The sequence below is a fragment of the Balaenoptera physalus genome (assembly GCF_965194825.1).
Source record: "Balaenoptera physalus genome assembly, chromosome: 3".
Lineage (NCBI taxonomy): Eukaryota > Metazoa > Chordata > Mammalia > Artiodactyla > Balaenopteridae > Balaenoptera > Balaenoptera physalus.
The window spans coordinates 139,031,624-139,059,004 of record NC_138890.1 but is presented as its reverse complement, the minus strand read 5'-3'; the positions used below and the strand labels follow the sequence as shown (position 1 = coordinate 139,059,004).

General features: G+C 40.8%; 1 protein-coding gene and 1 long non-coding RNA gene across 5 annotated transcripts in view; one reads left to right on the top strand and one right to left on the bottom strand.

The window, feature by feature from the left end:
* LOC309657937 overlaps positions 1–27,381 on the bottom strand; it is a 1,158,638-nt gene that overhangs the window by 375,593 nt on the left and 755,664 nt on the right. The gene's annotated exons all lie outside the window — the stretch shown is intronic.
* The window catches only part of PARP8 (poly(ADP-ribose) polymerase family member 8), a 188,920-nt gene continuing 170,265 nt past the window's right edge, over positions 8,727–27,381 (top strand). Inside the window, exons 1-3 of one of the 4 annotated variants that reach the window (XM_082455877.1) lie at positions 8,727–18,666; positions 19,214–19,315; positions 20,281–20,335. In XM_082455877.1, coding sequence (XP_082312003.1) covers positions 19,225–19,315; positions 20,281–20,335 — 146 coding nt within the window. In that variant the 5' untranslated portion in view covers positions 8,727–18,666; positions 19,214–19,224. The other 3 variants (XR_014261954.1, XM_082455875.1, XM_082455876.1) reach the window with 3 other exon arrangements.

Genomic DNA, 27,381 nt, shown 5'->3' with positions numbered 1-27,381 from the left:
AATATACAGTGGAGAAAAGACAGCCTCTTCAGTAAGTGGTGCTGGGAAAGCTGGACAGCTACATGTAAAAGAATGAAATTAGAACACTCCCTAACACCATACACAAAAATAAACTCAAAATGGATTAAATACCTAAAGGTAAGGCCAGACATTATAAAACTCTTAGACAAAAATATAGGTAGAACATTCTATGACATAAATCACAGCAAGATCCTTTTTGACCCACCTCCTAGGTAAATGGGAATATAAACAAAAATAAACAAATGGGACCTAATGAAACTTAAAAGCTTTTGCACAGCAAAGGAAACCATAAACAAGACGAAAAGACAACCCTCAGAATGGGAGAAATTATTTGCAAATGAAGTAACTGACAAAGGATTAATCTCCAAAATTTACAAGCAGCTCATATAGCTCAATATCAAAAAAACAAACAACCCAATCTAAAAATGGGCAGAAGACCTAAATAGACATTTCTCCAAAGAAGATATACAGATTGCCAACAAACACATGAAAGGATGCTAAACATCACTAATATTTAGAGAAATGCACATCAAAACTACAATGAGGTATCACCTCACACCAGTTAGAATGGGCATCATCAGAAAATCTACAAACAACAAATGCTGGAGAGGGTGTGGAGAAGCGGGAACCCTCTTGCACTGTTGGTGGGAATGTAAATTGATACAGCCACTATGGAGAACAGTGTGGAGGTTCCTTATAAAACTAAAAATAGAACTACCATACGACCCAGCAATCCCACTACTGGGCATATACCCTGAGAAAACCATAATTCAAAAAGAGTCATGTACGACAATGTTCATTGCAGCTCTGTTTACAATAGCCAGGACATGCAAGCAACCTAACCTGTCCATTGACAGATGAATGGATAAAGAAGATGTGGCACATATATACAATGTAGTATTTCTCAGCCATAAAAAGAAACGAAATGGAGTTATTTGTAGTGAGGTGGATGGACCTAGAGTGTGTCATACAGAGTGAAGTAAGTCAGAAAGAGAAAAACAAATACCGTATGCTAACACATATATATGGAATCTAAAAAAAATAAAATAAAATGGTTCTGAAGAACCTAGGGGCAGGACAGGAATAAAGACGCAGACATAGAGAATGTACTTGAGGGCACGGAGAGGGTGAAGAGTAAGCTGGGACGAAGTGAGAGAGTGGCATGGACATATATACACTACCAAATGTAAAATAGATAGCTAGTGGGAAGCAGCCACATAGCACAGGGAGATCTGCTTGGTGCTTTGTGACCCCCTAGAGGGGTGGGATAAGGAGGGTGGGAGGGAGACACAAGAGGGAGGGGATATGAGGATATATGTATAGGTATAACTGATTCACTTTGTTATAAAGCAGAAACTAACACACCATTGTAAAGCAATTATACTCCAATAAAGATGTTAAAAAAAAAAGTAGTGTACTATACTAGTATACGTACTGTCTATTCATGAACTTTGATTTTCTCGTTTAATATGTCTTAGATCCCTTTTCATAACAGCATATATCTCTACCCATGATTTTAGTTATTGCATAGTGCATCATTTAGATGTACAATTATTTATTTACCCAATCTCTTATCAGTGGTTATTTAGATTGTTTCCAGTTTGCCCTTGCAAACAACACTGCAATGAACAATCCTTACACACATATTATTGTACATATATCATAGGGTTTGCTCTATCAAAGAGAATATACATTGCTAATTTTGGTAGATGCCACTAAATCGTACACCAAAAAGATTTAATCAGTATACACACTCTCTAAGATTATGTGTGAGCATAGCCCTGGTTCCCAACCAGGTAGTTGACAACCCTAGGTATTACCAAATATAAGCTTTGCCAATTTATTAGTTGATAACTGGCAGTCCGATGCTATTTGGATTTGAATTCCTTGAGTTATCAATGAGGCTGAGCATCTTTTCACACATTCATTGGTAATTTGCTTCTCTTTCTCTGTTGTCTCTCTTTTTCTATGTTATACAGGTTTCCCAAGCTTTCCAAAAATAAAATGAAACCTTTCCTAAGCCAAAATGGCATAAAGCAATGCAATTACCGTAAGACAGATCTTGCTAATGGACACACAAAATAAATCGAGGTAAAGCACAGGTGCTCACTGACAAAGTTGGAAGCTATTGGCGGCTTGATGCTGAGATGTTGAGTGTGGAAGGAGCTTAGTGATACCAGTCTCACTGCTGGGCTGCGCTATGCCTCTATAACGGCTCTCAGCAAAACGAACGCTGAAGCCTATTTTTTCTTTTTGCCTTTTTTTTTTTTACAAAAGTGAAAATCCTCTTTAGATTTCTTTCAGTTAGGGAAAAAGCAGGTAGTAATGTAAATCTTTTGTAAAAGAGAAGTGGCAAAAAGTGAACTTTAGAGAAGTGGGGGATATGTGTACTTACTCATACCATCTACCCTTCTGCATATTGGGCTCTTCACTGTTTTCTTAATCATTTGTAAGTTTATAAAATGACCTATTTATCTGCTGCATATTAGTCTAATAATTTTTCTCAATTGTTTATCTTTTATCAATGATTGTGGAATTTCTTGCTATTTAGAAAGATTGTTTAAAATATTTTATATAAACTAATTTTATTCTTTGCCATTGATATCGCTGGGTTTGAAATCTTCCAGACCTCCCTGCAAACCACCTACAGGAAATTTTCCTCAGAGATAAATCGCCTTTTTCCCATTTGATTGTTGAGAAAGAATAACATTGACAATGTGAGGCACTGAGGAAATTTAAACTGTGCATAATTGCTTTTAACCCTCATAATAATCCTATGAGGTATTATTTATTATCCCCATCTTAAGGATGAGGAAACTGGTTTAAAGAATTTAAGAACTTTGCTTAAACTCATAAAAGAAGTAAGTGGTGAGACCAGAATTCAAATCTAGGCAATGTGAATCTGAGCTTGAGCACTTTGCCTCTACATTATTTCCTTTTGAGATTTCTGTTACAGTGTCTGCAACATTTACAACACTTATTTTTTATGTCTCTCTCCAAGAAATCCTTTGTAGGGTAGGGAATGCGTTAATCTCTGCATTCCCCAGAGCATACAACAGGGCCTGGAAATCAGAAAATGATGGAAAATATTTACTGAAAGAATTATTAATCTGTGATAGTTGTTATAAACATTCAATTAGTTGTGCATGCTTACCAATTGCTATAAGGGAGTCAAAAGAAAGAAATTACAGATCTTTTCTCGGAGAATTTATAGTTTACTACCAGAAAGTTAAACTATATATACTTGTGAAAGACTGAAGGATATTTACAAAAGAATATTTACTTAATTCCCAAGAGGCTGTATTAATAATGAAGCAAACAAGTTTGTTCCTAAACAACTGAATAAAATGAATGAATGAATGGTTTTGCTTTGCCTTGCCAGTTATTTTTTCCTCCCAAGATCTCTACTCTTATTATTTTAAAAAAAGGTATCGAGTTGACCTTCTAAAAAGAAAAAAAATGAGTGTGTGGCTCAGTTTGGAAACAAGGTATTACAGAGTAGAAATTCAGGATTAAGGTCAGATTCTATGCAATGCAGCTGAAACAGAAAAGCCTGATTTTTAGCTCAGTTCTCCAACTGAGTGCCAGGTGAGTGCTGGAGGTGTGAGAAGGTGAGCCAGGATAATTGGCTTTGAAATACATCTTTGAAAAATTCTGTCTCATTATGGCATGCCACATGTGCTAACATTTGACCCCTGGAAAAAAGGATGGTATCACACTGAAATCTTGACTTAGAATTTTTTCATATTGCTCCCTAAATGGATTTCTCTCTATTTCATTCTTATGTTAAGGGCAGACAGAATTCTTACTCATGCAAAAGGGATAGTCACCTGAAGCTTTTCCTTCAGTTATCACTAGAGTGAGAAAGTTAATCAAGGGATTATGTATATTTATATATATCAGATAAATAATATGGATAGGTTGTAGGCTATATAGGGTATGTTATAGGCTGGATTATGCCCCTCCTCCCCAATTCATGTGTTGAAATGCTAACCCCCAGAACCTCAGAATGTGACTGTACTTGGAGACAGGGACTTTAATTAAAGATGTAATTAAGGAAAATGAGCTCATATGGGTGGTACCTGAACTAATAGGACCGATGTTCCTATTCGAAGAGGAAAGTTGGACACAGCTATGCATGCACACAGAGAAAAGACCCCATGAGGACAGAGGGAGAAGATGGTCATCTACAAGTCAAGGAGAGAGGCCTCAGAATGAATTCAATCCTGCTGATGCCTTGATCTCGGACTTCTAGCCTCCAGAACTGGGAGAAAATAAATTCTGTTGTTTAAGCTGCCCAGTCTATGGTGTTTGTTCTAGTAAACTTAAAGAACTAATACAGGGTACAGATAGATAGATAGATAGATAGATAGATAGATAGATAGATAGATAGATAGATAGATAGATTTATATATATATATATATATATATATATATATATATATAAAAACATTCTTTCCTGGTATGTAGAGAACAAGAGGGAAAAGAATCTCACATCTCTCTTCCTTTCTGCTCTTTTTGGATTGCAGACTCTCCTCTCGTAAATACAAAAAGTAATAATGCTAACAAAGTAAACAGAAAGGAAAATAATACTATTTTTGACCCCTGTGCAATCTTTTCTAAAATTACTGCAATGTTTTTTATTTACATTGAGAAGTTGATGTTTAAAGTTTTATTAACGTGGAAGAACTCACTACTATTCCAAACATACAGAAATAATAGATAAAATATGATAGAGGATTCTTTTAAAATACACAGCTGAATTAGAATAATAGAAAGTAATTCCCTGCCCCCACCAAGCACAGAGCCAAGCATCACATTGCAGGTTGCTTTAAGACCTAGGTCTAAGGACTGAAAGTTAGGATATATATTAAGAGAAAGAAAAAAATGATAACGCAAATTTCATAAAATAATAACAATATTAACAATCAGGGTAAAGGGTGTGTGGGTATTATGGGTGCTACTGTTTTTTTCATTTGCTCAATTTCAAACTTAAGTTTGAATTGTTTCCAAATAAATCTTTAAGTTAAAAAACAGAAAGATATTTTTGGGTAACATTTTCACACCTAGGCTTTTCAGATACAGGAAGTACTCCAAACGCTGAGCAAACTCCATAAGAATAAACGCATACCTACGTACACCACAGTGAAATTGCAAGATACTAAAGACACAAAGAATATCTTGGAATCCACTAGAGAGGAAAAGCACATAACCTGCAATGAAAGGCAACTAGATTATTGCAGACTTTTCTTCATCTGCCATGAGAACAGGCAAGAGAGAAATAACATCTTCCAAGTTGACAACCCTCAAACTAGAATTCTACAGCCTAATAAACCATCATTCAATGGACAGGGATTAAAGATATTACCAGGACTTCCTTGGTGGCGCAGTGATTAAGAGTCTGCCTGCCAATGCAGGGGAAACGGTCGGGGAAGATCCCTGGTCCCTGGTCGGGGAAGATCCCACATGCCGCAGAGCAACTAAGCCCGTGCACCACAACTACTGAGTCTGCGCTCCACAACTGCTGAAGCCCGCGTGCCTAGAGCCCGTGCTCCACAACAGGAGAAGCCACCGCAGTGAGAAGCCCGCACACTGCAACAAAGAGTAGCCCATGCTCAATGCAACTAGAGAAAGCCTGTGCGCAGCAATGAAGACCTAACGCAGCCAAAAATTAATTAATTAATTAATTTTTAAAAAAAGATATTACCAGATGTATATACAGAAATTTAACTTACAGATGTCACTGTAAGTTTGCTTGCTGAGATGGCGGTAAGTGGACATGTGATAAGCTTACTGATGATTAATAAAGAGCTCTTCAAAGCTTAGGTCATGTGTCCTCACTGAACACACGGAGCTTTGCACTTGCTGTGGAAGGTCCTCCTGCTTCCACTCCAAAGAAATTGCTGCAATTTCACCACCCCAAATGTAAGAACTTCTCTTTCAGTTTGATTCTTCGTCTTTATTCCCTGCTTACGTGTACACATACTTGTATGACACAAGTATTTCTCTTTTAGTTGTTTAATTCCAGAGACCATCTCTTTCAAAATTCATTATATACACCCCAAGCATATAGAGTTATGGTAAGTGGCCTTGGTTAACTGTATTGACTACATGACCAGTATTTTGTTGGCACATTCCTTTATAAAATATTTTATGCTAGATGGAGAACTCTAGATGAATTCAACTAGGAAAATGTTTTCTTTGGCAGTTATTAGACACTTAGAGATGTACTGTTAATTACTCCTTCAGCAAACAAACAAGCCCAAATAAAAGTATTCATAAATGTAACTATTTTGATCATGCTTTCAAATGGTATATGATTTAGCCCACAAAAGACAAACAATATTCAGGGGAAAAATGATTATTTCTTAAAAATCAGTGCTGGGAAAGAGAGATGTGTGAAGTGTGAGGAAGTATGTAACAAAAGCTTGAACATAGGTACATCTTATATTCAAATCTGTTTGTTAAGAATTTGTGACTGGGAGCTTCCCTGGTGGCGCAGTGGTTGAGAATCCACCTGCCAATGCAGGGGACACGGGTTCGAGCCCTGGTCCAGGAAGATCCCACATGCTGCAGAGCAACAAAGCCCGTGCACCACAACTACTGAGCCTGCACTCTAGAGCCCGCGAACCACACTGCTGAAGCCCGCACGCCTAGAGCCCGTGCTCTGCAAGAGAAGCCGCCACAATGAGAAGCCCACGCACCGCAATGAAGAGTAGCCCCCGCTCACCACAACCAGAGAAAAAGCCCGCCTGCAGCAGCGAAGACCCAATGCAGCCAAAAATAAATAAATAAATAAATTTATTAAAAAAAAAAAAGAATTCCTGACTGGGTAATGGGTAGTACATCATAAGGTTTTCTTTTCCTCAGAGTGTCTGACACAGTTGCAATAATTTATTAAATAAAAGTAAAAGTCACATTATATGAAGAGACAGAACAAGTCAAAGAAACTGGGCTTTCTAGATGAGTGTTTCACATTATATGAAGAGACAGAACAAGTCAAAGAAACTGGGCTTTCTAGATGAGTGTTAATCAATGTGGATCTAAAAGCAACAGGAAAAGGAAAAGGATTTGGGCTTGGAGTGTGAGGAGATTTTTAGGTGCTGCAGAAAGGCTGTGGTGTCTTTCCAGGAAAGCTGGAATTGGGTTAAAATAAGATAAGATAATCTCAGTGAAGAGATAAGTCCTTTTCCACTGAAGGTCTCCTTCAGTGGAGAAATTAAAGTAAAAGGGGATTTCTTTATCGTAGAAAGGGGAGAGGGAGGCCACTGTTTCAGAGGGAGGAGAGCTGTGAGAGGAGGGATCTGGAAAGAAAACCTGTGAGTCATGAAGAAATGATAGTACACAAGAAGGTGGATGCTTTGATCAGTTAAGGCTGCAGTAAAAGGTAAGGGTGTGAGGCTTGATGGAATGTGTTGGCTGCACATTTTCTAAAATAGTTAATTCCAGCAGTCCCTTGACCCTTCCTGGCTGAGGAAATAGCAGCCTAGTGGATGAAGTTTAGACCTTTCTAGAAGAAGAAAGCAAAACGCTGTCTTTTAAAAACTAGTACAGAAAAATAATAATTATGAGGGGGTAATATGCCCATTAATTTATTAAATGTAGAGAGATAGCTCTGTCTGCTTCTCTATCTATAGCACCATTAATTTATTTTACTTTTTTTCCTCTCTCTTTCCCACCCAACATTTTCAAGTACTTTTCAGACCACTGAGTATGCATTGTCTCTGGGGAGGGATGTGAAAAGATAAAGCAGAGGAAAATGTTTTTCAGGCTTTGGTTTCTAAGGTTCTAAGCCTTAGGGAACTAGAGAGGATTCTAGACTTACCAAGGTATTTTGAGGCAGAGCAGAATTTTCCCCCACCTTCTCATTAAACCAAAACCAAAACCAAAATGAGACAAAATCCAAAATACTTTGGGTTCAGATTAGAAGAGAGAGAAGAGAGGATGATGAACTTGGGAAGAAGTAAGGCCTGGAGAGAGAGCCACCCTTAGAGTCACCCTGAAAGGAAGGAGGAAAGTTGCAACAGCAAAGACCTGCAGCCACAGGTGTAACTGGGAGTCCAAGGAGCTGGACCTGAGTGAGCTGACAAGCTTGCACTTGTATAAGCAGAATGTGCTGCCTCATCAAAGGGGTAATGCTAACTGAATTTCCCCTCTGTAACCTTGTGTAGATTCCTCCTCCATAGCATTGTGCCTGAGGATCACAAGTGACCCCTGTCAGTGCCCACAGTGGTAGATAACAACAGCCCTAAAATGCCATTGGATGAAAGGGGGTGGGGAGTTTTATATGGATGAGAAAGTTCTTGTTCCTGAACCCTGGTAATGTTACCGAACCAAACTTATGTCCCTTCACCTGATTCACAGCACAGACAATTTATTGACACCAGGCTGTGGTGAAGGAAAGTACAGTGTTTATTGTAGGGCCAAGCAAGGAGAATGGGCAGCTCATGCTCAAAAGATCTGAACTCCCTGGTGGATTTCAGGGAAGGGTTTTTAAAGGTAAGATGAGGGAGAGGGTGGCAGGGTGCCTGATCAGCTTGTGAACACTCTTCTGATTGGTTGATGGTGAGGTAATCGGGAGTCAACATTGTCAACTTTCTGGTTCCAACCAGTCTGGGGTCTACATGCTGGTGGTCAGCAGTTAACTTCTTCCACCTGATGGGGGCTTTCATATCTGCAAAACAACTGAAAGATATGGCTCAGGATACTATCTATAGCCCTTGAGGAGGAACTAAATGTCTTTTGACTTTGTTTTATGGCTAAAATATTTTATGTTGCTTGACTGCTTTCCTTTGTTTCTGCATTTTCTCACTTTTTAAAATTAAATTTGCTCTTTGGAACTCAGGAAAGGCCTAGGAGGCTAAAAGTTTTCTATAAATAAGAGGTGGGGGACTTTGTTGGGGGGGGGGGTGGTCTGTCCCTGGGAAGGCCCCAAAGGGACCTGCTCAGTTTTAGTAAGATATACCCCTACTACAGAGCCTTCCACCAATGTCAGATAAGCAGTATCTAAATGGCCCCTAGAAGTAGGGTTTACTGAAGAAGTTCATTTTAAAAAGAAATCTTTTAGAGTTGAGAAAAATGAAGTAAAAGTAAAATAAACACCTCATTTATGGAAGTGTAACAATGTTCACTTTCCATCTTTTTGTTGTTGTTAGTTCTGAACTTTCCACGGGAAAACAAATGATCACTTCAAAATCTATAATTTGAACATCAGGCTAAATTTGTTTAAAATAAAATGTTTTAAAATGCCAATAAACCTCATAATTATTGAAAATATAAAAATAAGGAGAAAATAATTAAAACATTCATAATACCAACATTCAGAGATAAATACTTTTAACATTTTGGTATAATTTCCAAGACACTATGAGATGTAACCATTCAGATGTAAAGAATCTTACTTTGTAAAAGTTTGATTACACACTGTTTTTTCATCTTACAAGGCATATGTTGAGCGTGACAAAATGGGAGCCACCATGAGGGCATGAAGGCATCTTTGTAGGTATAAAGTTCATGACTTCTGTAGTAAGTTTTCTTTTCAAGAAACTCACTGTTTTCTAGTGTATACCAGCAATGGTCTGGTGGACTGTTTGCATTGTTTTTATTGATTTATTTTTTCTTTACTGTTTGTGTCGGTCAACAATTACCACAACAATGCTGAGTAACAAATCCACTCCAAACTCTGTGGCTTAAAGCAGCAATCATTTATTCTTATTAATGTGGCTGTGCCTGATCTAAGCTGGAGTAGACTGGGCTTGGCTCCAAGTTGCAAACTGAATCCAGATCTGCCCTACATGTCTGTCATCCTTCTGGGAACCAACAGATTACCTAGGTTATGCTCTTCTCATGGTGATGGCACAGGTGCAAGAGAGCAAGTCTAACCACACTCGCACATTTCAACCTTCTACTTGTTTCACACCTGTGAACAACCTGTGGGCCGAAACAAGTCGATGGACCAGCCCAAAGGCAAGGGCAGCAATGTACACTATACCTGACAGGAGACCAAAGAGAGTCACACATCCAGCAACAACTAGTAGACTTTGCTCATGTGGATTAGAGGGCAGGAAAATTATTGAGTAATAATGGAATCTATTCCATTAAATTTCAATACAAACATTGAGTATCATAAGTTTGCTTTGCCAATTCTTGAAGTGATTGTATGCTGTTAAGGTCAATGGTACTTACATTTTGATTTACAAAAATTTCCCTTATGACAACTTTCCATGGATAGGAGAAGAAACATACATTTTTATTGACTTTATCATTACTAGGTTGTTTTGTAACCACTTTTCCATGACAGTAACCAGTAATAGCAATATTAATTCTAATTCCTGTTTCTATTTTAAATTTCCCTTGTTAAACTAGAAGTTTAAACAGGTGGAACAATCATTTTAAACACAAAGTATTCCCTACACAGGGCAGTAGAAAGGCTAAAGACCCCAAGAGAAGAGAGGGTCAGATTCAGGAACTAAGACCCTATAAACTGCTTTTACGGATCAGAAACTAGGGGAAAGGGAAGAAGGCTCTTTGACTGCCGTGAACTCAAGTAAGAAGTTTTTGAGAGCCTGTCCACTGATGACATCTCATGCTTTCATAAAAGCAAAACCCTAAATGAAAACCAACAAAGTGACTCTGGAAAGAGTGCTCCGAGGTAGCTCCTCATTTCATCCAAATCCCATGTGCAGCTGCTGCTTTCACTATAAGTTTCCATCTCAACAGCCCTGGAAAGAACACTATTCCTTTTTCCTTCCTCCCTCCCTCTTTGCCTGCCTTCCTTCCTTCCTTCCTCTCTCTCCCACCACTCCCTCCCTCCCTCTCGCTCTCAGTCTCTTTCTCTCTTAAATAAACTTTTTTCTATACATATTCATAAAGTTGAAAGCAACGTGAAAACCCATTATACCTCTGCTATTAGACTGGACCACACCTAAAATAATCTGGACAGAAAAGAAAAACTTGGTGAGAGTTGGCAACCTTTTAGTTGGACGTTTGCTAATGTCAACATTTCAGGAGGCTGGTGTGCCAGGTGGCAGGAGGAAATAGAACTTGTATTATATGGGAGATATGAGCTACTGGCACTGACAAAGTAGTGCTGCTATCGTGGCTTGGTCTTGACGGAATCAAGCTTAGGCTGGGCCTGGCGTAGCTCTAGGCTAAACTGTTGGCTAAGATTGATTTGCTAGGACAGGCAATAACTTCCCTAGAACTGCAAGCATTTATATAGGGCGACTGTTTATGTCACCTTCTGCCCAGTTTGCCATACAACGCTATTGTTGAAGAACTCTAGCCAGCATATACTGAGCAAGTCATGTCATGCGTTTTCCCTTTCAGAATCTTTCAGTGGCTCAGAAATGCAGATGTCTGTGCTTCACACATAAGTTCCTTCATGATTTGATTTTTGAGTAGCTTTCTAGCTTCATCTGTAGTAATATTCTGTCCTCCTCATGCTTCATGCAGTGGCATGGTAAATGTTTGACTGTCAGCTCTCTGGAGAAGAAAGTTGAGGCTCTGTTTTGCAGTGATTCTGATTTCTATGGTAAATATTCCCATTTTAGCTGATCTCAAGCTACCAGTGTGAAATCAGTGAATGTGGAGTGGGGAAGAGCTGTGTACAATTTGTCTTGCAACCTTATGGGAGCCAGCTTGGGCACACCACTGACTCCAGACCTTCCCACAGCCGAGAATGTTCTTCACTTTCTTTACTCCTACTCTGCCTTCAATACTCAGCATCACTGATACCCGCTTCCCCCGCCAGGTCATCTGAGTTATGCGCCCAATGTGCCCAATGAGTGTTTCACACTCTCCTTCCTTCTTTAAACAAGCATTTATTGTTTTCTGTGTTTCACACGTTAGCTTAAGTATAAGAGAAATACTGTTGAACAGAGCAAATTACTCAGGCTCTGGGCACATTCGCTCAGCCTTGTAAGAGAGGAGGACAAACAGTATGTGTGCTACGTGCTGTTACTGGGGTAAGCGCACAGGAGGGGCACCAATATGGAGCATAGCATGCAAGTATTCTCATTACTTCACTGTAAGAATAAAATGAGAAGAAATCCAAACTGGGAGGAATAAAATAATACATTTTTTGAGATATTTCAACCCCCCAAATATTAGTGAACACCCCAGACCCAGTCTAGAGAAATGCAGTAAACTGGTGGTATAGTAGATGATTTTTTATCAGACCAGTAAGAGACCAGTAAGAGATATTGCCTTCATTCTTTCTCACATGCTGCCCCTAAACGTGGAATGAGTAACTGACTTGGGCCTAACAAATCAGAATACTTCATGCACTTGACCACAGTGATTGTCCAAAGATAGGCCCTTGACTGGAGGTCGGTGGCTAATCTTTTTATTTTTATCCTGGGATTCATATAGAGTGGGGAAAAGAAGCTATCTTTTGCCCCCTGCCTGGGCTTAATAAGCTGGAATGTTATAGGGGATTACCAGAGGGCCATTTTCTCTGGTATTTGAAAGTATGAAAATGCCACGCAGAAATGGAAATGGGAAGAGAGAGACAATGGGTTGAGTTGAGTCCTCAGTTCAATTCCCTGAGCTGCTAGGTCTACCAGCTCTTGCTTTGGTCTGCTACGCCACCCAAACATCCTTCCCAGTTGTCAGAGCCAACAAATCAAGTGTTGCTTTTGCTGGTTTGAGTTAGAGTTCTGTGATACAACAAAACATTTCCTGACAAATATAGTGACCCTGGATGTGACCTCAAGGGGGCAAGACTGGGTTATAAAAACTGCACCTCCAGGGAGGCACTTGTTCCACGTTCCTAGAGCTCCTTCCTCTACCTAGAATCTGTATGGGCTCCCAGATGGCACCAAGTACGTGGGCAGGGCCTACAAATATGAATAAGAGGAAGTCCCTGTGCAGGGACTTACCACTTACTTATAACAAATGCATCCAGACAGTATGACAGAAACCCACCAAACTGGGGAAGCCAAGAAGGAATTAGTCAATTGTAGATAGGGGTGAGGGAGAGAATTTTTTAAAAGTGGCTCCTTAATAACAATTAATTCTTACTAAGCAACTCCTATATTTCTCTTTACATGGGCTTATCTCATTTAAACCTCTTCAACTGTTAATGGCTAAGGGCCATTGTTCTTCCCATTTTTCAGATAAGAAAACTGAGATTTTATGTAATGACAAATTGATATTGGATACCTTGCCCAAGTTTCCAATTCTAGTAAGTTGGAGAGTCAGAATTTGATCCTGACTCTTTTACTCCAAAGCCCAGTGGGATGAGGGTTAAAGTTGTTCCACAGTTAATATCATAAAGAAGAAAAAGAACATATAATGGAAGTTTTTAACCTGAATTAAGAAAATATTGAAATTACATGGAACACAATTCATGGCCAACAAACGCAAACCCCAAGTGCTCAGTCATCTAAAGCTGTTTGAATATGCCACGTATCCCTCTTAGTTAGGTGTATTACAGGCTCAACATTAATTAGAGACAAGCCTATTTAACTTTACTTAATCCACTTTCCCTCAAACTTACTTGAATCTGGAACCACTTTTGGGGGAAATCTCATTATATAATATAAAATTAATATCCCATGGGATGCTTTTGGGGAAATGCTTCTCTCTTTCAGAAGAAAGCATGAAATGTCGAAGGTCATAACAAAGTGAAATCAATTAATCAATACATATGTACTGAGTACCTCCAATATACTCAGCAATGTGCCAGGAGCTATTTATGGGCAGTGGAAACAGAGTAAGTAACAGGGGAAATCTAAATTTCAAGGGATTTAAAACAAAGCAATAAAAGACAATAATTAAGGCTTCAAGTCAATCCAACAATTATCCATTAAACTACTGTGCATTATATTAAAACAGGCTGTTTTGTAAGCTCTGCAGTGGTTACTGAAATGAGTAAAACTAGTTCCCGCCTTCAAGGAACTTACAGTCTAGAAATGGGGAGTTTGGAGAAGAGGAGATATTAGTGAGTTGGAAAAATCAGGACAGATTTTTTTGAAGAAGAGAGTATGTGGTCTAAAGGAGTTAGTTTAATTTTTTTTTTTATTATTTTTAATAAAGACTTAAAACTTCTATCTGACTAGAGTATCTATGAAAGAAAAGGTATTGCTATCCAGAAGATATAAAACCTCCTAGGAAAAAATAATACAAATCCAGAAGAACCAATAGGAAAATAGAGAAAGCCTATGACAGGCAGTCATACTCAATTATACTTGTATACTCAAAAGACTACAAATTGCCAATAAACACTTGAAAAAATGCCCAACCTCACTAACAATCAGGGAAGTACAAATAAAAACAAGGCAAATATTTTTCATCCAACCAATTAGAAAAAGATTTAAAGATTGATAGTGCCTATTGTTGGAAATATTGCAGAGAATTAGGTATTTGCAAAAAACAGTTGGCAGAGTATAAAATAATTTTGAGAGCAACTTGCTTGTACCTATCAAATTTTTAAATTGCCGGTTCCCTGTGATTCAGACAATCCACTTCTAACAATCTATCCCAAAGAAACAGCTGAAACTTTGCATAAAGTGTGCATTTATTGCAAATTGTTTTAATCACAAAACATTTTGAAAAGCCCATCATGACTGCAGAGGCATGGTTAAAATACATTCTATAAAATATATTTTATTTCATTCAATAAAATTCTCTGCAGTAGCTAAAAGAAATGCGCTAGATCTCTTTGTACTGACTGAGAAAGTTCTCCAAGACAGTGGAAAAATCAAACTGCAAAACAATGTGTATTACATGGTTCCTTTCAAATTAGAATGTATATGTATAAACCTATGAATATATGTACATTTGTGTGTGGATAGATGAATGCAAGAACCAAGAACGGGAGGATTCTCTTATAACTATTAATACCAGTTACCTTTGGAAGGAGGAGTGGAATTAGGGGTTATGATAGATGGGAATTTTCACATTTTACTCTCTGTACAAATACATGTCTTAAATGGTTTGCACTGAGAATATATTCATGCAGTATTTATGCACTTTAAAAAATAAACAAAGGAGAGGTATTTAAAAGAAAGTAGAATTAATATGATTGAGTGCAAACTGAGAAATTTAATGAGTTTGTTTGCATGGGATGGTGACGCATCTCATCTAACTAGGGCCGAGGATTCATCTATGGTAGAAACGAGGATTAAAGTTTAATGAGAGACAAATGGGACTAAATTAAAGAGAAACTTGGAACTAGAAAGAGCAGTTCAGGTTTCACACTATAGCTTTGATATTAGTTAAGTTCATTAAGATTGCTAGAAAGTGCCGTAAAACCTCCACAACCACTGTGCTGCCCCATCTGACCTTAGGTTAGGGGTGTGGTAAGGATCAAATTCAGATGAATTTCATATCAAACCACCTAAAATTCTCCATTTTCAAGGCTGACTTTGGTTTGCCCCTACTTTGATTGCTAGGCCAATCAGATGAGGTCAAGATAGCAGGATTAGTATCTCTCAAAGCAAAACTACTAGATGCTTTAGGACAAACTGCCCAAATCCACTTGTTTTAGAAGAGGCCAGCTGGGGCTAGCAGAGATTTTGAATTGTGTGGATTCCTTTCCATTACAGAACATTTGCAAGAAGAAGTTATATAAATCTAATAATTGACAAGAGCTTTGAGATTGCCTTCCTTCCAGTGGCTTCCCATTTCTCTCAAATTAAATTTCACTTCCTCACTCTGGCTTAAAGGCCCTTGGTGACCCCTTCCCATAGCAACCCTTCGGACACAACCTCTCCCTTTTTCACTCTGATTCTACCACAAATTATCACAGCACTGTTTCCAAGGTCGACCAAGCCTGCTGGGCATTCCAATGGCATTTGCTACTGATAACACCATCACGTATTTGGGAAAGAGGGCTGCTGTCTTTGCTAATCCTGTCTCCCACCCTCTTTTCTTAATCCCCATGGAATAGCAGAGGTCAGGCTTTTACTAAGACTTTACTGAGGGCTGGGATTCATTTGGGAAAGGAAGTTCAATGCAGGAAAGAGAAATATAACTGCCACTAGAAGAGGCTATTTTGAGAGCCTGTAGGCTCCAGGCGTCCCTCAGAATCCATTATGGGGCTTCTTGTTGGCTTGAGTCCTGGCCTGCTGCCATTAGCGGGGCCAGTTTACTCAGCAGTGAGACTTCTGAACATTTATCTTCCTTAAAGTTCAGTTCAACTGCTGAAAGGTCTGGAGAGAGGAAAATGTTCATTCCCATCTAGTCCCACCTTAGACAAGCTAATTAACCCTTTTGTGCCTCAGTCTCCTCTTTTGCAAAATGTGAAGAATAATAGAACAGCTTCCATATAGGGTTATTGTGAATTAAATGAGTTAATATATGTAAAGCATTTAGAGCAGTGTAAGGCTGCACTACTAAGTTCTGGGTAAGTGTGAGTTATTAATACCCACATCACACCGTTGAACTTAATGCCACATTTCCATTACCTTACACTTCTGCAGTTGAGTCTTTTAGCATAGGTGAGGAATTTACATTTTTTTTTCTAGTAAATCCTGTTGGCTTGGGATCATTTTTCTAAACCAGTGGGACTTTTTTTGGCTAGATTCTATCATTCCAACACATAGAGTATTATTTCCAATTACTACGGCATACCACAAAAGTTCTCTCTCATCAAGAATAATGATTTTTTTTTAACAAAGTGATTAAGGGCCTGTATGCACTATGTTCCTGAATGCATGCGAGTGTGTGTGTTTGCACAGAAGTGTTTAAGGCAGGGATAGAACCTCCTCATCTCAAAGGTACATATAGTTTTTAATAAGACCACGAATAATCTAAACGTTTAAATAAGAGTCTGAGATGAGTCAAGGTAAACGGGATGCTGGCTATGAGCAGAGTTTGAAAGCATCATGCCATAAAGATCTCGCATAGGAACACTGATGCCTTGGTAGTTTTTATTAGAGAAACTTATCTTGTAGAAGTGCATACTAGATAGAAAAGTTAGTTTTTAATTTTTTTCTTATCCCTTAAAATTTAAAAATATTTAAATATATCACACCTTAAGGGCATGAACAGAGTGAGGTTAGCTTTGTTTAACCAAAACAGGGCAGCCTGTGAAGCTTGAAGAAAAAATCAAATGTAGGACAAATCACAAGGCCTATTTTATGGAGTGAGTGGTAAACCAGGAGGTGAGCCAGACCAAAAACATTTGGTACCTTTAAAACTATTTCAAATTTACTTTGGGAATGTAAGCTTGATGGATAGACAACTATAAAATAAATTCTTGTGAGTTAACAGATTTTAAGTTTTTAGAGATGTTAGGGCATAGAATGGAAGGAGGAAGTACGCATGATACCCAGTGTTATGTGGAAGAGAAGAAAGTGTTTTCGGTAGCCAGGGGGCCTATACAAAGCAGCATATTCAGGAAGGACTTGAACCCGTCCTGCCCTAGTCAAGAAGCATCTCAGGAAGGATGTGAGCAGATGTACCGTGACTGTGCCTCTACTACATCAAAGACTGCAGTGGTCCAGGTAATGCAGAGGTATGTTTCCTCCTATAATTCACAACGAATGTGATGTATTCCAGGGCATACCACAAATCATTTCGTGTTTTCTTTCTGCAAGATAGAGGAGTTGGAGCATATGATTTCTCATTGCTTTTGTCTCTCTAGAATCTTAAGAATCCATCGGGGTTCACAGTCATTCCTAATTCTCCTAAAGACATTGTCACTGTCAGTATTAGAACTGGACAGATTAAGGGTCTGAGCCAGTTTGACAACTCTTGGGTACTTATAAGGAAGCAGACTGAAGCTGGAGTATCCATAAAGAGGTTGAAGGGACGACCATTCATGCATTCAGCCAACATTTCAGCCTCGCTCCTATATTCCAGGCACTGCACTAGGCACTGGGGATGCAGAACCAAGTGAGACGTGGTCTGCTCAGGGAAGCAGTCTCAGTGCAGAAAAGATCAACAAGCAAAGCGCTGTTAGAGGCCTGTCCTAGGGCATACGGCAGTATAGAGGCAGGGCAGCTACATCAGCCCAAGGTGTCCTTAGGCAGAACAGAAAGTGAGGCTCGGAACAGTATCTCATTTCTAAACAAGACAACAGGATTGTAGAAGCTTTCCCTTGATTGGCAAAAAAAGTGGCTTTTTAAAACAAGCCAAACAGATATCCATCCTTTAGGGAGACCCTGGCACGTGCCAGATGATTCTGCCAATTTTTCATGGACGGAAACACCGAGGAGGGAAGAAGTGGTGAGTCTCTGCAAGTAGAAGAAGTCCCTCAGAAGGAGCTGTGTTTCCTAAACGGCGCTCCAAAGGGGCTGAACTACTTCCATCCGGGAGAAAAGACTCTGGCAGTCAGGGCACGGGAGGGTGTACGTCTGGAGGCATTTCAAGGCTTTTTCCATCTTGCCTGATGTGGCAACAAGGAAAGATTTGTTCGCTTTATTTATTTATTTTCCATTTTGAACGCTTTTGCTTTTCCCTTCTTCCCCCCTCCCAGCCACTCAGGTTTGGGTTTTCCATATGACTCATAATTCCTTCCGAACGTGGAGTCGAATTCATAAAAGTGGTGGTGCGCGGGGTGGGGGACGGGCTGGGAGCCCCAGGGAGTCTTCACTACCGACATTCCCAGCCCCCGGCGCGAGCGGCGGCCGGGCTGGGGAATCCAGCCTGCGCTCGGATGGCGGATACTATCAGAGCCCCGGCGGCCGGGACCGGGTGACTGAGCGGCGGGCGCGGCGGGCGCGGGAGGGTCTGCGGCGGGCGGCGCTGCAGCAGCCTCGGCACGGTCGCCGCGCCCCCGGGCGCGAGTGTGCGCGGGTGTGGAAGGCCGGCGTGCGGGCCGCGAGGGGTGTGCGCGCGTGAGGCGGAGCGGGGCTCGCCCCTCGCCGGCGCCCGCCGCCCCGCGGGCGATCGCTCTCCGGCCGTCTCCGGGACCCCCGGACCCGCACGGCCTTTGGTCCGGGCGGGGGAGGGAGAAAGTGAGACTCGGTGTCATCAGCATCCATTGTCAGGAGGGGAAGAAATTGGAATCCAGCAGCGGCGAGCAGCAGCTGGGCGGTCACATCTGGGAATGCAAAGCCGACCTCCCCCTCCTCCTCCTCCTCCACCACCTCCTCCTCTCTCACCCAGGATCACTTCCGAAACCACTTCGCCTTCAGCCCCTGCCTCGGCCAGAGGTTTCATTTTTAACTGAATATTTACGAAAGCTGGAAGCGTGCGAGGGGGTGGGGTGGGGTGGAAATAGCGGCTGCTTCTTTTCCAGGGATTTATTTAATGGGGATGTGTTCAAGGCAAGAGCGAATTCAGAAGGATATCGACGTCGTGATCCAGAAGTCCAGAGCTGAGAAGGACTGCCTGTTTGCAGGTGAGTTCTCGCCTTTCCAGAGCCTCGGACCCAGCGCCAGCTTCCTCTGCCTGCCCGTCACCCCCTTTCCTAGTTTTCTGGCCGCGACGTGTGTGGCTGGGGATAGGCGGTGGGTTGCACGTCCCCATTCCCGGGTTCATTGGGCAACAGCTGCTGCAGCGGTAGCGGGAGCCAAAAGGGGGAGGGGGTGCCAGCCTCTCCCCTTCTCCCCTCCCCCCGTCTGGGGCGGCCACTAGCTTTGGGGGCAGAACCCTGATGGCCCGAGCGGGGGTCTAGGCGGGGGAGCCTTGCATTGTATTTTTAGTCCCCGGTGAACGCCCGGAGCGTCCGAGCCCGCCTCCGGGGTTTCAGCAGCAGCGACCCAGGCGGCGGCTTGGACCCGCCGGGTTTGCGCAATGGGCAGAGCAGCGGCGGCGGCGGCCGGGAATGGAGCCCGCTGCGCTGCGCGGCGCTGGCCGGCTGCGCCCGGCACCGAGGCCCCCCGGGGGGCAGCGCTGGGCCGATCTCCCGCCCCTTCTGCTCCCTCTAGTACCTCCGACTGGCAATGCGATGCCCCGGAAAGAGAAGGGATTCCCGAGGTTCCGAGGCGCGCGCCGCCCCCCTGCCTGGGGGTCGCCTTTCGTCCATTTTGCTACCCCGGGCAAGCGACTGGATTTTGCTTTCGCAGCCGCGACCTCGGCTGGGGCCGCTTCCGGCTGCCCGGACCGGGAAATTCCCGCCGTTGCCATGGCACCCGGCACTTGTTGCGGGGGGCGGCCTCCCGCGGCACCCGGCACGGGGTGCGCGGCATCCCCTCCCGCACCACTCGGAGAGCGGACCTCGGGGCTCTCCAGCCCTGGCCTCCCGCCCCGCCCCGCCCCGCCCCGCCAGGCTTCCCTTCGGCTCCATCAAATAGGGGGCCCGAGCCATGACCAGGGTGAAAAATCCACTCCAGGGGTAGCTTTTAACAAGACTTTTCGTTTCAGATTTCAGATACTCAGACTCCACCTTTACTTTCACCTACGTTGGCGGCCCCAAAAGGTACTTATGTGTATAGAGTTGCTTCATTTCCTGTTCACAGGCTTGTGTTTCCTTTGTTCTTAGCGTGTTCCGTGTTCCGGTATTTCTTCTTCTTCTTCTTCTGTTGTTGTTGTCTTTTAGCCACGTGCCAAGCCTGAGGTCCCTCGATTTTAAATAGCAGAGGGGAAGGAAATATGTTTGATTCAAGTGTTTCTAAGATCACGCCGCGGGCCATGAACAGAGCTCTCACACTCTTCGTGTTAAAGCTGTTCTACAGTAGTAGCCAGCTCTTGAGGCTTTAGGGGTTGACATAGGCGAGTGCAAAATCTGAATACTGGGCATAAGACATAACATGTCACAGAATAGCTTGATCACATGTGGTGATTTTTCTGGTGAGCTGGGGCTGCATGTTTCCATGTTTTCTGAAGGTTGACATAAACATGCAGTGTGCCAATTCTCCATACTTTTTTTTTTTTTAAGGAGTCCTATTTTGGTGTTCATAGTTGGAAAGAATTTGGGAGTTATATGTAGCTGGAGTGTATAACTTCTTCCTTGAAGAGGAAGAATGAGAGGTGCATATATTAATACTAAGTTGTTAACAGTATGAAAGAAGCCCAAATCCAATTTTGTGTTTAAGAGTTAGAGATGAAATGAAAAGTAATCATTAAAATATGCCTTGCTGTCTTCACTTGTGGAGGTAGAATTTTCTCCCTGTTAGCCCTTTGGGGACACAGTGGTTTAAAAGAGCAGTGGCCACATATGAGAACTGTCAGAGTTTTAGCCTTGCTGTTCGGACTTGACATTCACTACCATTTGATCATATTCCAAAATATGTCTTAGCTAGTGGAAACATTTATGAACATATAAATTGCAAAAGAAGCTCTCTTCTGTAAATACATTTTTTACAAGCTTGGAGTTGATACGAATCTTAAAAATGCTTAGGATCTGTGTTGCAATGTACATCTCAAAAAAGCTTTCATTGAAATAGTTATTCAGGTTTCCCATATGCACAGTATACCTAAGTGTCAGGATTGGTATATTGATTTGATTTACTGGTTGAAAATATAACGTACGTAATATGGACTTATTGGGGGAGAATAAAATTACAGTATTTCTCAATTTCCTATAGTACCATCATTTTTGAATAAAAAGAATAAATTAGAAGAGATTCAACTAAGTTAACGCTGCTCCTACCCTTGCTATCCAGAGAATGTTGGTGTATGACTAATAACCTCTTCAGTTGTTTTAATAGTTAAAATATGCTGTGTAGCCCACTGAAAACATTCCCCATGCAGTCAGGTTGATACCTGCTTGAGCTGTCTGTTTCACAATTGTGGTTCATCTCATGAGAGATGCGGACTGGGAAAGCCCTGGGTAGGCTTTTTAACTAACTAGCTTTACTATTTCCAATAAGATAGTAGAGTTGTTTTGGCCTCAGTTTACTTATCTGTACAAGGAGGGGGTGAATCTTACACTTAATCTCTAAGATCTGTTAGATACTGCACTAAAATTGTTTATCAGCAAATTACTGAACTAGTTTCAACACAGCAAGAGGCGAAGGTATGAACGCCTCCAGGAGCAAGGCCTGCAGGTTGGGATGAATAATTAACTAATTGAGATAACGTCAGTTTTCACTGTAGGAACAAACACCATGGCTGCTCTTAAAGTAAGAGAAGTTTCCTTTTCTCTGTTATCCTACTAAGAGATAGTTTTTTCCTTTGGTTCCTGATTTAAATAATGGGGAACTTGCATATCTAATGTGGAACAGCCTGCTTTTTAAAGATGTGTTGTGAATTGTTGATGTGATTGCTTTGTCTTCCCAAAAGCTTATTCTATAAACCAATATATAAAAGATTGTTTTGGTACAGTAATAATAGTACCCTTAATGATTATCCCTCTATGGGTTTGTAGCTAATGGCAGAAAATAAATTTTCCGGAAGAAAAAATATTGCTTTCATGAACTACATTATCTACATTAGAATCTGACATTTATTATGTATTTCTCATTGCTGTGTGTCAGTCGGGCATTTAAAAATCAAATAGTCCTCCTCTGTTTTGATTTAATATGCTTATCAACTTGTAATATTCAATTAATAGTGTCATGTCGGGAAAACTAGACTGATTTCCCGATTAAAGGAAGGTGGGGATCTTATGGAGAGATAGTACATGTTTATCATGAATTATATTGTACTATCATTTCATCTAAACCATTGAAAACATTTATTTTCGAGAAATGATTTCAAGAATAATTTTCAATTCACGTCGTAGATAAAACAATCTGCTATTTTGTCTCTGACACTCTCCAAGAACAATTACACTTTGTTCTAGGACAAAAGTTGATCTTACATGTTACCCTTCAAAAAAAGAAATAATATTGAGAATTTTTTTTACATGTAAATTTTTTTGTGTTTCTGTGGCTAAGAGGAAATGCCAAGAGGCCACTGTGTCAGGACTGGCTGCTGTCCTAGTAAATTGGCCTGTCATTCAGAGGCTGTGAGAGGGGCAGAGTTCCTTTTACCATTTGCTCTTCTGCCTGGGTGGACTTCAGGTGAGGATTGAGGGGGAGCAGACGGTCAGCTGGAAGAGTGGGTTCACTTAGTTCTCCCTCATGGAAAGGTTCATGGAATTATTATTATCCTCAGCTTTGGACTGGATTTGCAAACTGAGGCTCAGAGAGTTTAGAAAACATGCTCAGATGTACTCAGTTACTGATGAAGCTGCTATATGTCACACTTCAGAGACCTGTGCTCCTTCCTCTACACTAGTGTTCCCAACCTCTTTGAGACCTCTTTGAGACACTTGAACATCAAAAACATTATGCAGATGTTTACTTGAGAGTTGTAGTGTTAGTGTCATTTGACGGAGAAATAATGAGAAAAGTGTTAAATGTTAAGAATTGATAATACCATCTACATATGCTTGAAAACTTGTGGTATACATAGGGCAAGATTGACTCATTGTAGCAATGGTCCTTATAATGCTTCTGACTCCTGGGCTTCTTGGAAGAACTCCACAGTCATCAGTGGTCCAGGGCCTGCTGTAGGCTCCTACCGAATGCTGCCCCCCATTTCAGGGGTGTGCTAAGAACTATAAAACCGGAAGCCTCAACTGTATACAATTTGTAAGTTTATGCAAAAGTCATTCCTTCCTTGTACTTTGTCATGCTGTGATCTCCTGCCTCTTTCTTTCTCCTTTTTTGGTTGGCAGTAAACTCCTCAAGACCACTAAGGTTTGGGATTATGGTCCTTCATCTCACTTGCGGTCAGTTGTGCAGTTAGTGGTAGAAGAAACAGAAGGAATAAAGTGGGTGGTGACAGCTACTGAGAGTCTGGGGAAGCAGGCTGAGTGTCTGGGGCCAGAGGTTAACAAAGACAAAGAGAGAGCAGGGAGAGAGCCCCACATGAGCCTGGCCATGGACCCCTGTGGGATTCCCTGATTGTGAGCTTCTAGCAAGAAAAGTATTGTGAAGATATAATTGAAGTTTTAAATGTTGATTGTTAAAAAAAAAAGGAAAAAAAGGAAAAAAAGATAAGCCAAAAAGAAGAAAATAAAAAAAAATGACTTCTCCATCTTCTATTAACATACTAGAATTTATTCTTTCAGAATTTTTATGTCTATATGCATATAAAATGTATGCATCCAAAGACTGTATTATACTCTTGAGACCTCAAGAGTTTTTCACCTAAGAATATGACATTAATGTCTTTCCTTTAGAAAGAATATGGAAATAAAGAAATGTTTATTGAATTAGGAGTTTTCCAGTCAAGGAGTGTGCATGATAAGAAATCTAAAATTTATATTAGAAATTATTAATAAATTAGAAATTTAATATTTAGTGGAATGTTCAGAGTTGCCTGTAAATGTACACCCTGTATTGAATGAATAGACACTTTTTCATGTGGTCATGGGTAGATTGACATCTTTGAAGTGCACTCTTCTCTTTTAGGAGTTTCTGTCCACATAACTGTTTTGGAGCATTCTGTGTGACACTAACAATAGTACTCCACAATCTCTCAAATCATGTGCTACCTCCTCTTTCTCCTGGGCCTTTGCACATCCATCCACATCCTGCCCTCCCACCTCTCCCACTTCTCAACCCTAGTCAGCTTTCCTTGTCGAGATCTTTGCTAACCCAAATTCCCCTCTGAGAAGCCTTTCCTGGCATCCTCTACCCTGTTTGATTTTGTTAGGTGTTTCTAAAATCATGTCACATTGTACTGTTAGCTCCTGTTTACTTGATCATCTGTCTGGCCATAAGCCTCTCTGAGGCAGGGTCTGTCTTATTCATTGCCATTTGCCCAGCCCCTCGTGCACTGCCTAGTACTATATATTTTCTCAGTAAGTTGATGTTGAATGAATCACTAAATGAATGCTAAAAGGTCTTCTGGCAGGTGAAAAACAATTTCCTAACCCAAATGACCAGGTATAGAGATACTCAAATAGTTCAAAAAGCCCCCAATCTGGTGACGTCACTTGGAATGGAATTTCTTATGAATCCAGAAGTTGCTTACCCAAGTTATAAGCCCCATTCTCTGCCCTGTTCAAATGCTTTCAGGAGACAGATAGTGCAATTGCTTAGGATAATAGAGAGTTATAAGGACTGTGGTACACTGGAGAGTTTGGTTTCTAAAAGTATTTAATTCAGTTAAAAAAATCAACACCACTCTGGTGATCAAGCACATCTTCTGGGGACCCTAACCCACCTGGACTCCCAGTGTATAATTCCTTACTCATGGAATACTATGGAAAGAGACAATCTACTTGATTGCCAAAGTGCATTTGTTTTCTTTTGATTTTCTTAGAAAGGAGGCATGTACGTGCGTGCAGGAGTTGGGGAATTGGGAGGGTGGAGAAATAATTCCATCATCTCCAAAAGATTCATCAGTTTTCATTATGAAAGAAGTACATGCTCATTCTAAAATCTTGAAATATATAATTATTTTGAAACCATCAAGTGCCCCTGAAGGTGTCAGAATGAAAAGAATGATCTTTTTTTTTTTTAAATAAAGAATTAGGATGCTCCTGTTAGAAATGGGGACCTGTTTTCCATAGTTTTTGGTTTTACCAATTATTATCCAACATGATGATTTTTTTTTTAAAGTGTGTGCCCTGGAGCCCTGGGAACCTACCTTAGAAGTTTGGGGTGACCGGTGGAAGGGAGTGTGAAGGAAGCTGAATGTGTGAGAGCCAGGCTTTCACATCCCTTTGTAAATCACAGCTGCTCTAGCTCTTTTCTGTTCCGTATAACATTTTCTTTGAAAAACGTTTCATTGGTAAATGAGTTTTAAAATCACTGACCTAAAATAACCACCAATTTAATACAAGTTTAACGTTATTGAAGCTTATATATTAAAAACATATTTAAACTCCATTTATTTCATGGATTAAAATAATACTACTAATCATATTTATGGGCATAGCCTCTGCTATGCTTTTTGCCTACCTTACATCCTGTATTTGCAACAAGAAAGAACCAGTAGGTATTTTGTCAGCTGTTTTACATTTTATAGCTAAAGAAACTGAGGCTTGGATAGTTTAAATAACAGAGTTAGTAAGAAGCAGAGTAGGGATATATTGCAGAGTAAGTCAGTGTTTTTGTGAGGTTTTAAGGGGCATTGATTGAACTGGCAAGACTAGAATAGGGAATGTTTGAGCCTGGGAAGGGATCGCTATTGCTAGTGGAATGTCTGCCAGGGGCAGTACTGAAAATCTACTGCTTGGCAGGGGAAGTGCCCGAGCCCAGTGCTAAGCATTAATAGTAGGAAACTTACGTACATTGGCTGTGGAATCCTTATGCAGATATCCGGCCGACCCATTTAAATTCTCCATCATTTCTTTCTGCAGTATTGGGGGAAAAAAATGAATAAAACTGAAATTCCATCAGCCTTAAAGATATTTTGTAATTCTCTGCACACGTTGGCTTTTGGATGGATATTGTGCTATAGTAGATAAGTATTGCTTTAAGACAGCTGCCACTGACTTTGTATGGAATTTTAATCAACTTATTGATATGTAATATTTCTTTTTTTCATCCTCTAAATTTCTGAAATCCTACCTTCCATGTACCCCCAGGAAAGACTAATCAGGAATATGTTTTTCTTAATAAGCCTTGTCATTCCTATTTTATTGTGTCATACTTTAGGTTTTCTGTTCAGTCATCTCACTTAAATGCTGGGTACTTCAACCCAACACAGGAAACAACCCATCATTTCCTCCTTAAGATAAACTTCTCTTCTCAGCCCTTCCTTGGGCCGTATCACATCAGTTGAGCCTCGCGTGGGGAACCACAGTCTCAGGTTTCATGTGTCCCACCGTCCTCTTTGCCTCCTAAGCTCCACCAGCTCTTCCTCTGCAATCATGGTTGGCACCTTCATCCCTCCCCCTGTTTACACTTGGTCTGGGCCCTGATCACCTTGACTTAGGTCAATCACTTTAACCAAGTGCTTTAAAATACTTGATTAACAGCTACTCACCAATCCAGGTCATTTATAATTGAATTCTTTTTTTTTAAATTTTTATTTATTTATTTATTTATTTTTGGCTGTGTTGGGTCTTCGTTTCTGTGCAAGGGCTTTCTCCAGTTGTGGCAAGCGGGGGCCACTCTAAATCGCGGTGCGTGGGCCTTTCACTGTCGCGGCCTCTCTTGTTGCGGAGCACGAGCTCCAGACGCGCAGGCTCAGTAGTTGTGGCTCACTGGCTTAGTTGCTCCGCGGCATGTGGGATCTTCCCAAACCAGGGTCCGAACCCGTGTCTCCTGCATTGGCAGGCAGATTCTCAACCACTGCGCCACCAGGGAAGCCCTATACTTGAATTCTTTAAGCGTGAATTTAATCATAGCATTTACATGCTCAGAAGCTTTCAAACGCAACCAAAGTTTATTCCGTATCAAATTTAATCCCCATTCTTGGCTTTCAAGAGCCAGCTTCCCCATCCATTCATATGTTTCTCAGCCTTCTAAACACTGACTCACTACTATTTGTTTATTGACCTCATCTCTCCACTCAACAGCAGTTTGTGTTAACTTAGTGCATTAAGCATATACAGCAGCTGTTCAAGGTTTATCGATT